The sequence below is a fragment of the Leptonychotes weddellii genome, chromosome 10, assembly GCF_054177405.1.
Source record: "Leptonychotes weddellii isolate Sample4059 chromosome 10, ASM5417740v2, whole genome shotgun sequence".
Classification (NCBI taxonomy): Eukaryota; Metazoa; Chordata; class Mammalia; order Carnivora; family Phocidae; genus Leptonychotes; species Leptonychotes weddellii.
This window is the reverse complement of record NC_138378.1, coordinates 33,945,435-33,959,199: the sequence shown is the minus strand read 5'-3', so window position 1 is coordinate 33,959,199 and position 13,765 is coordinate 33,945,435. Positions and strand designations below refer to the sequence as shown.

Below are 13,765 nucleotides of genomic sequence, written 5' to 3'. Positions count from 1 at the left end.
CCAGTGAGTAAACTATTCATTAAATTGAATTATTAATTGAATGATGCCACAGCAGGGTCTTTCAATCTCGGCACTGTTGACATTTTGAGCAGGTTGATTCTCTGTTGTAGGGGCCTGTCCTGCGCATTGTAGGATGCTTAGCAGCATCCCTGGCCTCTGCCCACTAGATGCCAGTAGTACTCTATTACAGTTGTGACAACTGAAAATTGCCCAAAGTGTCCAGGATAGGGGTGGGTTGTGGGAGGGAATCACCTTGGTTGAGAACGCGGCTCTAGGGTGATCCCAAAGACTTCATAAATAAAACACTGTCTGGGGGCTGACCCGAGGAGGTCCTGATGGGTGATACATAAAGTGGGTCACTAGAAACTTGAAATGCCAGCTTTGCAACTCTATAGTAGCCCTGGGGACACCCAGAACACCAGGCACTGGGGCAGTAAGGCCGAGGGAAAAACAAGATGGTACAGGGCTTATTATTATTATCATTATTATTATTTTAAATTGAGGAGAAAGCACTTCTTTTTCCCAAAAGGGATGGAGACATGTTTCTTCTGTTACTTGTTATCCATTCATGGAACAGAAACGATGCGCAGTCTTGCTGAATGAAAATCTCTGTCAGATCTAAATCTCCTTTGCAAGCACACTTCTCCTTGTGGGGAAGTTAGGCTCTCATTCCCTTCCATTTAATATTATTTGCTTTTCTATAATTACAAGAAACATCTCCCTCAATTCTTTGAACATGAAGATTGAGAACTGATTTAAGGAGGGAGAACTCTGACATTATGTTTCCTTGACTCAGGGACTAGGGCATTCTACAGAAGAATGGCTTGGAGGCAATTTCTGTTTCAGCAGCGATAACCAATTCAGACAGAGAATGAAGCCAATTCCATCATAACATGCCTTGTAAAAGCTCTCAGTGGCTTAGTGGGTGTTTTGTCTGCTCGGCTTCAAAGCGGTGGGAAACTGAGCATACCTTCAGATGCTAAGTCCAGCGGCTCCCAGCTCTGGATCAAGAATTGCACTTGAGGTTAGTCTTAACTTTGTGGAAAATGTGCTGGCTTTTTGTATTCTAATGCCAACAATTGGCCAAGTTCAGCAAGCAACTTGAGTTTGGGTGTACTCTCCAGTTAGAAGCATCTGGGTGCCTATCAGCAATGCCATGAAGGCAAGAAGCATTCCTTTCTTTTTTGAGAGCAAAAGCATGAGTGGGGGGCTGGGGAGGGGCAGAGAGAGGGGCAGAGAAGAGAATCTTAAGCAGGCTCCTCGCTCAGCATGGAGCCCGATGAGGGGCTCGATCTCGTGACCCTGAGATCATGACCTGAGCAGAAATCAAGAATCCAATGCTTAACCAACTGAGCCACCCAGGCACCCCAGGCAAGAAGCATTCACCCAGCCCCCATAGGCCTTTGAAACTGTGGGGCAGCCAATGGTAGTGGAAAGAATCAGTGCAAGTTATCCATGCCCTCTGAGGACATTTCTGAGAACACCTTCACAAGCATCCAGCATCTGATGTGTTCTGCCATATGAACAGACATTGAAAAGACAGGTGACCCAAGGCCTGACAGCTCACATTGGTAGCTCTGGCTCAGGTCCCTTCATAATACCTTATATCCAACTCATTTTTCCATTGATCTAGGAGAGATCAGACTTTCCTCATGTGTCAGCTCGCTGTGGGCCCCAGTGTGTTAAAATCTCTCTGGTTATTTCCATACCTGTAGATGCCCTCCACTAGGATGAGAATCTTCTTCCACGCTCTGCGGATTCGAGGCTGGCCGTAGATTACAGCATCTCTCAGGAGCTTCTCTAGGCTTTGCATGTCTTTAAATAATACCAAAAAAAGAAACTGAGTCATGAGAAGGTTTTTCCTTTTCCTCCCCCATTTTCTTTTTTGAGAAGGCATCAGATTTCTTGGGCTCAGGCTCAGACCTGAACTTTTTCAGAGAGCAAAATCAGAATCAGAGAACACCTGGAGGGAGAGAGAGGCTTATATTTAGTACGACTTAACTCTGACAAGGTGACTCATTGGGTTTGTATAGCAGGCAGAATAAACCCCCACTGAAGGTGCATGGTTTCATAGGCTCTTAAAAAGCTCTCCTCTTCTACTTCAGCAGAGATTGAAACACTACATTACATGCATCTTCGTGACTTCAGCTTTGTTACCCATATTCCGAACCACTACCTTCGAGCTCCATGGTCATGTAGAATAAGGAAGGATGGATGTCTACTAGAATATTCTTGTTAACTTGTGGTGTCAAATATAATTAATAGTGACTTTTCATTTATCTGCAATCACATGTAGATGAGTGGGCTTTGGTTGAGAGACCATTGGGAAAGATTGGTCTACATTCCAGCTGCGGGTGTGTGTGTGTGTGTGTGTGTGTGTGTGTTTAACCCACAAAGCCTAGAGAGATAAAAAGGCATAGGCTTATGTGCATGTTGTTTAGACTCCTTATATTTCTACTGTGTTTCTTTGTACCTCCTGAGCCCTCCCTTTTTGAGAATCTGAAACCCAAGTATTTTAGGTCTGGAATCTGATTTTAATTTGAAAAGATGGAGATGCTACTGAACAGCTGACCTGACTGTTACATAATGTTCTCCAGGCATTAGAGACCCCATTAAAAATGCTCACAGGATAAACCTAACAGAGATAAATCTAAAACAGCACAGTCAATATTGGTTTTGCCACTGCGACAAGAAGCAGGTGTGCTAAAGAAACAGCTATTCGTTAGGTTTTCACCGGTCTAGGCTCAAGTTAGCTGAGGTTCTTGGTTTCAGCGGAGATCCCTGAAACTTTACCTTTTAGTTCCCAATCTGTGGCTGCATCTGTTTTAGGGTTTCCTTATAGTGCTAGTCCTAGTGCATAATATTAGTGCCAAATCAATGTATGATCATTGAATCAGTTGCCTTCCCATGGAAAAAGGAAGGAGAATAATACTTTGGATCTAAATAGAAGTTATGAGGAAGGATAATTGCTTCATGTCTGCAATCATATTTCTTTAATTACCTGTGCTTTGGGTTTTTTTTTTTTTTAAAGATTTTATTTATTTATTTGACAGAGAGAGACACAGCGAGAGAGGGAACACAGGCAGGGGGAGTGGGAGAGGGAGAAGCAGGCTTCCCGGGGAGCAGGAAGCCCAATGCGGGGCTTGATCCCAGGACCCTGGGATCATGACCTGAGCCGAAGGCAGACGCTTAATGACTGAGCTACCCAGGCGCCCCTGGGGGTTTGTTTTAAAGACAGGAAGACATCTTCTGTCTTCACAGATGGAGTGTGTTTTATTGACAGAACATCATTACCCACTAGATGGCAGCCAAGGAAAAGAAAAGCAGCTTTCTTCTTTTGAGAATTTCCGGGATAATAAACCTTCGCCTGGGGCACCTGGGTGGCTCAGTTGGCTAAGCGACTGCATTCGGCTCAGGTCATGATCCTGGAGTCCCGGAATCGAGTCCCGCATCGGGCTCCCTGCTCAGCAGGGAGTCTGCTTCTCCCTCTGACCCTCCCCCCTCTCATGCTCTCTCTATCTCATTCTCTCTCTCAAATAAATAAAATCTTTAAAAAAAAAAAAAACAAACCTTCGCCTGTATGGACATTTTATTTTAGGCTGGGTTCCTAAGATGTTGAAGGAACCCCTGTGATTGAGGGAAACAGCTCCTTTTTCTATAATCTACTGCAGGCCTGTTCGTCTCTGAATGGAATGAAGAGATGATGAATATAAGTATTCCTGTTCAGAGTGTTTTTCCTTCTGGGAATTGGAATTTATAAGTTTTTTGTAGAGAAATGACACATGATGAGTGTGGTCCCAACGCCATAGTAATCAAAACAAACCCAAGTGAACGAAACTAGCAGCCATTTAAAAAATGAATATTCTAAGATTTTGAAAAATCTGTATATGCAGAGATTATTCTATTGTTTATGCAATCGAATAGGTCACATGCATATTATAGGTTTAGCCTGGGATTAGGTTTAAAATGAACACCACTAAAGAAAATAGAAGGTTCTCCCCATTCTTTTAGTAACAAGCAGCACAGAGAACAAGACTTTCAATGGTCATGATGTGTTTCAGGCATTTTGCAGATGGAAGTGAGAGGAATCCCAGTCCCTTCTATGGCAGGGAGCTCATCCTGTTCCACTTGAATAGAGAGTTCCATGGGGATAGGCTTTGGTGAAACTTCACAAAACCCCTGGTGTCCACACTGAGATTCTTGAGCAGAGGGAAAATCAATCAGCCTTATTTCCCACCTTATTTCCAGTGAGCAGGAACTCACTGGCCTCTTAGAAACACAGAAGCTAGGCAGAGAAAGGGACGACCTCACTCAGTGTGGGATTCTTGACCCCACAGTGTGTGGGTTACAGACCCGTAGGATTTAGGGGTTTGTGGTTTATGTTCTGCAGGCCTTGTGAGAGTCTCCTGTTTCAGCAGGCACACGCTAACATCTGCAAGGGATTTTTAAGTAATGGTGCTTATTAAAACACTTATATTTGCATTATGTTAATCCTCATGACACCTCTAAGAAGTAGGAAAGAATGATTAGGTTTTTGTTTTCTCTGATGAACAAACCAATGCCAGAAGGTTTGTAAAACCAACCACCCAAAACCAAACCCAAACAAACCAGTTTCTTGTTGATTTATAAAGAAAATTCTGAGATACAGAAATTAAAAGAAAAGAATAAATTTGATGCCATCAAGGCACACATACACAGCACTACTGTATAATATCATTCCAAACTTATTGCACACTATGGGCTTGTAATTTTGCCACAAGTTTGGGTATCAGCAATGCTTTCGGCATCATTCACCACCATCTGGCTCACTAAGGTGATTTCCTTTGGTTTGTGAAGGGCTGAGAGGAGCTAGCTGGCATGATGGGTGATGAACATTTAGCTATTAAAAATGAAAGCATGGAGGCCACATTCTGGTGATCCATGCAAAGCAAGTTCTGGTCTGTCACAGGCATGGCTAATCAGATTACTGAATTGCTAAATACCTAGAATAATCCAACGATGTGCCAAAAACTATGATTAGGCTTAGGTGACAAATACACTTTGAGAGCCTGTTCCTGAGCCTGTCTTTAAATTCAAAGCCCAGGTAATATCAGCAAACTGCTGGAATCTGGGCAAGCTGCAGATAACATACTGTGAAAAGCAGGCACAAGGAAACAAAGACACCATGATCTTCTCAGAAGGGAGGCTGGCTATAGTTCAGAGTATCTTCCTGAAGAACAGAAGTGGATATTTGGCTTCTTTCTGACTTTCCAATACAGTGACAACATTTTCTTTTGCCATGGCTTCCTCCTTCCTCTACTCTTGTGCAACTGACCTTCTGTTGAGACATGAGTGCTTCCCTTACTGCCCATCCCTCAATGGCTTTCCCCTCCTCTGGATCCAGGGCCAGTTGTGGTGGTTGTAATGAATATCAGCCTCTACTTTCCATGTGCTGCCCGTTGTGGCTGATGGTTTATCCCTTGTCCTTCAAAGCTCGACGAAAACCACCTCCAGGTGCAAATACATTTAGATACACCCTCTGCTTCCCTATTCCATGGGCTGCTCACCAAAAATATTTTCATGCCTGCACACATACAGGCATCCATCAGATATCTCTGAAGTGAAAGGATGGTTGGATGATAAAGGAATGCTACTTGTTACTTTAAGTCCTTGCTCCCCATCTGTTCCCCCATTCTTATTGTTTCTTTGGAGATGCTCAATTTCATCCTTCTGCATTGAGCCAGAATGTGAAATATTAAGCAATATTACTTAAGTAACTGTGAATCATGATAAATAAATTATTCTTACTTTTAAAATGGTGATGGGGGACATGCGCCTTGTTTAGACTTTGGGGAAAAGCATAATCATAATGGCTAACTTTGGTAAGCAAAGTAAATGTTTTTCTCAAAGTCACATTTATAGAGTCTCTTCCCCATGAGATCAATGAGGGAATTTCTGATGCATTGAAAATTTGGTACATTAAGTTTTACGGTTTGGGTAAATACTTTGGTTCAGATTTTCTTGAAAGCTCTGTCAGTATGTGGGCAGGTGTTGCATGGCCTTTGGGCAGGTTTGCAAGAAGCAAGGTAATCTCCTTGCAAGAGTGCAAAGGCAACCAAATAGGTCACACGCATATTACAGGTTTAGCCTGGGATTAGGTTTAAAATGAACATCAAGCTGATTTGAGGGTGAGGCAGTTGCTAGGGGCAGGGCCTGTGTACCGGGGGAGGGGATCATACCAGCAACTTCTGACCTTGGGGACATGAGATAAAGGACAGGCAGAGCCCAAAGCATGGGGACAGAGTGTCCCCAGGCTCGCCCAATGCAGCATGTAGGGATCTGGTTCTATGGGAGGAATTAAACACAGTACTGAGTTGGGATCCCTAAACACTTGAAGTCAATGAAGGAAGGTGAGGTATGATTCGGGGAATGATGTGGGGGCTCAGAAGTCAGTGTTGGGATCCTGAGTCTCAGGTCAAGGGCAACCAGAGTGAACCCTGGCTGCATCTGCCTAACCCAAGTGCCATGCTCAAGGAGAGTTGCATGGGAGAGGGAGAGGGAGGCTCCTGCATTTCACCAGCCAGGGGGAGGCAGCCAGGGGGAGGCAACTGGGGAAGGAGGTAAATGTGTTGTGCTTAAAAATGGGAAGTGGAATCAGATCTCCTTGGTGTAAATGTCAGCTCTGCCTCTTACTAGCTCTGTGTCTCCTCACCACTCTGTGCTTCTGTTTCTTTGTCTGCAAAAAAGGGGATAATCCTTGCAGGTGACTTGTGTAGTTATGAGGCTCAAATGAGTTAGTACATGGAAAAAGCTCATTACAGCGAGGGTTCAATACTGTTAGTTGTTGTTAAAACGTATCGAGGCAATCGCTTTATTTATTAAAGAAAACAACCCAGTTCAGGAGTCCAAGTCAGACCCTAAGATCTAAAAGTTTGTGGCTTATAAAAAGTAGTCTCAGTGCTGTTTATAGGTTTGACCTTCCACTCAAACAGCACTGCTGAGCCCTCAGAGGCAGAACTCAAGGGTTTCACCACAAACATTGCACTCATTCTTCTGTTTCCTCTTGGCCTTTAAGTGCCATTAGGTAGAACCTTGGTTCTTCCTCTCCACCTTTTTTTTTTTAACCAACTGCTCCAAATTCTTGGCCTGCCCAGGCCTCTGACCCCATGGCAACTCTCCTAGCTGAAAAGACTGCTTCTATTCTCCAAGACTAGTTCAAGAAGCCCTTTGGGATGCCCTTGAAGATGGAGATTGCCTGTAGCCTCACTAAGTGTGGTCCCACACCAGCAGCATTGGCGTTACCTGGGAGACTGGCAGAAATGCTGAAGCTCAGACCCCACCCTAGATCGACTTAGCTAGTGGGTGAGAGCATTAGCAAATGCTGTATGGGCCCTGCCTATATCTCCCAGCCCACTTCTTACTGCAAACACAGGCCATTCTTTATCCAAGGGCTATTTTCCTGGCTGCGGGGTCCATACTCAGCCTGAGCGGGAATAGCCTCCAGCCACTCACAACTGGGAATTTGTGTATAAATAATGCAGCTCCCTCATGCCTCAAGTGGGATGACACTGAGCTATGTCTATACTGGTACCCAGAGTTTCCTATTAGGATTGAGCTCCAGTCATCTACTGTAGTAGCTAGCCTGACAACAAGCAAGCTTGTTGGCTTTGTTGGCTGCCTTTCCTTCTCTGTCTCCATTCCCTGCTCATCTGCTGGTGCTTCCTGGGATCAGGTCCTAAATAAATCACTTGTACTCAAACCCTTTTCTCAGGCTCTGCTCCTGGGAGAAATGAACCAAGAGAAGAGCAAGACTTGGGTTTGAATTTTGACTCTGGCCATTTGTTATGTGTGACGTTGGGTAGGTCATTTAATCACTGTGAGAATCAGTTTCCTCTTAACAGTGGAGAGATAATGGAGAGAACTATGAATATGGGTTTTTGTTAAAATTAAATGAGCTGATTATGTAGAGGACTTAACATAGTGTTTGGCATCAGTGAATGAAGAGTAAATGATAGGTATGGTCTCAGTAATTGTCCATCTTCACTATCCAGGAAGAACTAATCTATGGTGATAAAGAAGTCTGGTACCCAACTTTGAATTTAGTACCACTGAAAATGCACTTCTGAGTCCTTGGAGAGTTTCCCTGGAGAATAGCCTTTGCGTGTTCTGATTTTGTTCCCTTTCAGAATTTCCCTTCTGTTTGATCTCCTTTGATCCTTATTCTGATTTTGTGGGAAATTGAAAGAGAAATGAGGAATAGCTTCAAGTTAGTCATCAGGCTTGTTCAAATAGGATTCAAAGCTTACAATGATCTGAATAGGTTTAACTGTACCTTAGGTATATTCTACCCACGCACAATTCAAAAATTCAAGGGCCCAGAATTCTGATTTATACACAGTTGCTATAAATAGCAAAGGATATCCTCTAGTACAGATTTATATAAAATAGGACCTCTTCTTCTCCAAAAGTCAGGGGTGTATCCTCAAGGTGTAAGCAGAGGACACAGGCAGAGGAGAGCCCAGGAGAGCAGAAGCAGAGTTGTATGAAATCTCATCATCCTGATGTTTAAGAACATTCTGGTTGAGGTGGCCATTCTTAAGAACCTGTCTCACAAGTTATTAGCTTCGGTCCTGGCTGGTTGCATGCCTCATACACACACAGGAAGGCAATTTAGTATCTTCTACATCTTCTTTACATTATCATTCCAATCTGCGTGGATGCGCATTAAGGATTAAAGCATCATCGTTTACTGAGCAATTTAGTGTTCTCCTCGGAATGGCAAAGTAGGAAAGACAGCCAGCCGCAACTGATGCCTTACATATTGTGACCTCATACAATTTTACTTCTCTCACCTCTCGAGGAAGAAGTCATTCAAAGGAACTTGGAGGTACCCCTGCTCTCAGAGTGGCTGTTTTCGTGATGCGAACACAATAGCTGGGAAAGTATGTCCATTTGCAAAAATAGTAAGCATGTCAGTGAGTGGGAACAAGGGCTTTGTGTGTCTGAGAATAAAAGTGTATTAGTTTCCTTTTGGACTGGAAGAAATTAGCACAGACGTATGGCTCAAAAACAACACAGATTTGTTATCTTACAATTCCGGAGACTAGAAATCTGAAATCGTCTCACTCGGCTCAAATCAGGGTGTGGGCAGGGCTGCTTTCCTTTCTGGAAACTCTAGGGGAGAATCCATTTCCTCTCCTTTTCCAGCTTTCAGAGGCTTCTGGCGTTCCTTGGTGTGTGACCTTTGTCCACTTCAAAGCCAGCAGTGACCATCAGCATCTTTCTCACATGGCATCACTCTGACACTCACTCTCCTGCTTCCCTTTCCTACACTTAAGGATCCTGTGATTACACTGGACCTAGGCGGACACTCTCTTTATGTTAATGTTCACTGTTGAGCAACCTCAATTCCATCTGCAACTTTAATTCCCTTTTATCACATAATGTAATATATTCACAGGCTATGGGGATTAGGACACAGACTTTTTTTTTTTTTTTTAAGTAGGCTCCATACCCAGCATGGGGCCCAATGTAGGGCTTGAACTCAGGATCCTGAGAACAAGACCTGAACTGAGGTTCAGATACTTAACCGACTGAGCCACCCAGGCACCCCCAGGACATGGACATCTTTAAAGGCCATTATTCTACCTACAACAGAAAGTTAAGAGCAACAGCAACTCATACAGAAGAGAATTTTCACTAGATGATAGAGTTTGGACCCTTGCTGCTCAGTTAGTTGGAAGGGGTCCATTTACTTTATTCCTAGCTACAGACAGCTCCAGGCTTCACCACTGAGCAGTTGTAGGATCTTGGACAAGTTGTTTAATACCTCAAAGCCCAGATCTCCTCATTTGTAAACTAGCACCTACCTCATGAGGTTGTCCATGAGATTAAATAAGTACCTAAGAGAAGGCCACTAGCTCAGCATCTGGCACAATGTAAATTCTCAGTAAGTGCTGGTTGCTGGTATAAAATAACCACAGCTAACATTTATTACAGAGATGTAAATGAGAACTATTCTCTGCGTTCTGGGAGTACAAAGGGAGAGCGTGAGGAATAAGTTACTGAATGTTTTGAGAGCTTTGTAAAATTGGAAGATAAAATGAAATTCTTGAATTAGAATTTCAGCAAAGGATTAAGGAATTAAAATTTTATTTGAAAGTAATAGCAAACCTAAAAAAAATTGCAAGAATAGGAGTACTACAAAGAACACCCACATACCCCTTTACCCAGATTCATCTATTAACATTTTATTCCATCTACTTTAACACTCTATCATCTATCTATCTATCTATCTATCTATCTATCTATCTATCTATCTATCTATCATCTATCTATCATCTATCATCTATCTATCTATCTATCTATCTATCTATCTATCTATCTATCATCATCTATCATCACCCCTATAAAGCCTTCAAGGGAAAAGTAGAGAATGGTAGAATTCAGGTAGAATGGTAGAATTTGGGCAAAATTCCATATAATAACAAATGCAGGATAGAGAGGGTGTACAAGAACTGCTTTGGGGACAGCTAATCTTTACAACCCATAGCAGATGGTCTTTTCCATCTGATTCTGTTCAAAGCTTTAACTTAACTCAAAGCTTGTATCTCTGTTTTCGCTGCCACTAGACATAGGGAAGGGCTACTAAATGCTTTGAGCCGATACAATTCAACCAGAGAACAGCACAGAATGAAGCAGAACTGTCCAAACACTTTTTGTTGGTTCTTGAAGTACATATATCTTAGCTAGTATACGTATCTTAGTGGCTCTACCTTAACTGGCCAAGACCTTATTTTTCAGGCTCTTCTCCAGTAGTTCAGCCTCATGCTAGAGGTTTTGCTGCTTTATACACTCCAGATTATTCTATTGGAAATACCCTTTCCCTGATCTCTGATCAGAATTCTATTAACCCTTCAAAGTCTGTGGCAGATACTATCAATTTCATGCAATCCCCAAAGTGAGATGACCTCTGCATTCTTATGCGTCATCATAATGTTTTCTACTGTCCTTTAGTGGCACTGGCAATGAAAATGATGAGGATAATAATAATCTACTAACAGCAGGTACAAGCAACTCAGAAGTTTCCATTGCCAGGCTTCATGCTAAGCAAGCACTTTATGTGCCTTCTCCAACATATCACGAATCAGGCATTGTAATTATCCTCATTTCTGGAATAGGTAAATTGAGATCCGAGAAGGTTAAGTAATTTGCCAAGGATCGCATACTAATAAGCCATAGAACAAGGACACAGATGCTTGGGCCAAAGCCTATACTTTTTTTTTAATACCAAAGATATTGTATGATAACAATTATATTTTAGGAAAATTTACTTACAAGGAAATTGACAGGTTTTAAATGTAAAACTCAATGAATTTTAATAAGAATGTACACATCAACCCAATCAAAATATCAAACATTTCTGTCATGCCAGAAAGTTCCTTTATTCCTCTTCTCACCAATTCCCTCCCCCACAATTAGGGACAAGTATCGTTATGATTTCTATCACCATAGATTAGTTTTATCTAATAGTTTTTTTTATTTACTATAAACATACTCATATAGTATATACTGTTTGATGTATGATTTTTTTCATTAAAAGTAATTTTTCTTGAGAGTAATCTATGCTGTATGTATCAGTAGTATATTTCTTTTTTATCAGAGAGCCATATTCTATTATATGAATACAGCACAGATCTTTTCCATTCTTCTGTTGGTAGAAATTTGGGTTGTTTCCAGTCTTGGCTATAACGACTAAAGCTGCTATGGATATTCTTGTACAAACCTTTGGGTGGACATACACTGGAAATTCCAAGATGAAGAATTTATGGGTCACAGTATAGGGACATATCTGCTTCTCTTACCAGATTGTAAGCATGTGCTGGGTGGGGATAGTGAAAGGAGACAATATTTTAAGGAAAAACATCACTTTTTACCTGACTATAACATAGAACTTAAGTCTTAAAACTTTCCTAAGGCAGGACTATAGAAAAGGAAGAGTTATAACACTTCTGATAATTAAACATCAGTCTCCTAAGAGATCAGTCATGTCTTCAGAGGCTGCATTGCAAGACCACTAATAACAGTGACATTAATGTGTTTGGGTTCCACCTAGCAATCTAGGTGTTTGAAGCACTTCAACAATTTGTTTCAGGTCAGGAGGGGTTAACAAGCCAGTAGTGAATATAAACATAATTGTGTTTCATTAGCCTAAATTCCCAGTTGGAAGAGTAAGGACAAAGCCCCATCAATAATCTTTACTTTCTTCTAGAAGCAAGCAATACATGTTGGGATAAATTCATTGATACTCACTGTTGTGTTTGAAGATCCTTATGGTTGCACCTGAGAGTCGGGCCCCAAGTACAAGAGATGCATGGTTTAACTCATCACTTAAAATGAGGCATCCCTGTTCAGAAAGCAAGCACACAAAACACAGGCCAATAAATAAAATTAAAGAAAAACAACATGTGGGAACAGAAAGACACTTCGAGACCTGTAACACACATCCCCCAAACCCTCTTTAATTTTAAAAGACAAGTTTTGCCTGATGTCTATGTGGATAAAATCCTGTAGACAATTAGCTGATAAAGATGGGGATTATTTTAAGGGATTACATCTTTAACCATTTGCATTTGATTTTCATCAGAAAAGATCCTTCAAGACATTGGTTAAATGTCAGCTACCATTTTCTAAAGAATTGATCTTTGACAGGAAAGTGGATATACTTTGGGTGGATTGTGGTTTGCTGGGGTTCTTCAATCCTGTGGTGTATTATTTGGGACAGTTTTGGTGCTCTCCCTCTGGAGGGCAGGGGTCTTTTCTGCAGGGCCTTTCAAGCTCTTGTTTTCCTATTCTCATTCTCCTCTGTATTGACATCCTTGTAGACAAAAACATCACTGCTTTCCAGCTAAAAACTTTGCATTTGGAAAAGTGTGGATGGCAATTCAGTCTGAAGGCAAGTGAAAAAGATCAATCAAATTACTGCCTATAAATTATAGTTGTGAAATTAGTTTTCTTTTTTAATTTAAACATTTCTAAATTATAAAATTGCTCAAGTGTACCCAAAATGCAGAGACAAATTATGGTGGCCATTTGTGGCCACCCAGAGTCTTTGAGTTCTTGCTCATATTTTGGAAACTTCACACATGACATGTTTTAAGTTTTGGGGGCAAGAGCCAGCAATATTCTCATACCTCCATACTCTAGATGTGTGTGTATTTATATATTTTTTTAGTGATACCTCATGATATCTCACCCCTAAATTCTTCATCATGTATTTACTGAGAACAAGGACATTCTCTGGCTAAATCACAATGCAATGATCATACCCAAGAAATCCAACATTCATATAGTGCTATCACCTAAGATAGAGCCTGAATTCATATTCCTCCAACTGTCCTAATGATATCAGTGTCTTATAGATGTTTTATTTCCTTCTATTTTTTTCAATGCAGAATCCACCAAAAGATCATACATTGCATTTAATTGTCATGAATCAGATTTTTTTAAACCTAAATCTGATTATGATACTTGCTTACTTAAACTGAGCCAACCAAATTCCCCATTTTCCTCAGAAAGAATTTCCAATACTCAAGCATGACCACAAGGTTCTTTGCAAAGTGCCTTCATCTCTAGTCTCTCTTTTTTTTTTAATTTTTATTGTTATGTTAATCACCATACATTACATCATTAGTTTTTGATGTAGTGTTCCATTATTCATTGTTTGGGCATAACACCCAGTGCTCCATGCAGAACGTGCCTTCTTTAATACCCATCACCAGGCTAA

The 13,765-nt window shown here is 41.4% G+C and overlaps 1 protein-coding gene across 1 annotated transcript in view; it reads right to left on the bottom strand.

The window, feature by feature from the left end:
* The window catches only part of SPTLC3 (serine palmitoyltransferase long chain base subunit 3), a 64,539-nt gene extending 51,361 nt beyond the window's left edge, over positions 1-13,178 (bottom strand). Inside the window, exons 1-3 of the mRNA XM_081832291.1 lie at positions 13,173-13,178; positions 12,292-12,472; positions 1,710-1,815 (exon numbers count right to left, since the gene is read on the bottom strand). Coding sequence (XP_081688417.1) covers positions 1,710-1,815; positions 12,292-12,472; positions 13,173-13,178 — 293 coding nt within the window. The remainder of the gene's footprint in view (positions 1-1,709; positions 1,816-12,291; positions 12,473-13,172) is intronic.
* Positions 13,179-13,765: the final 587 nt, after the last annotated feature.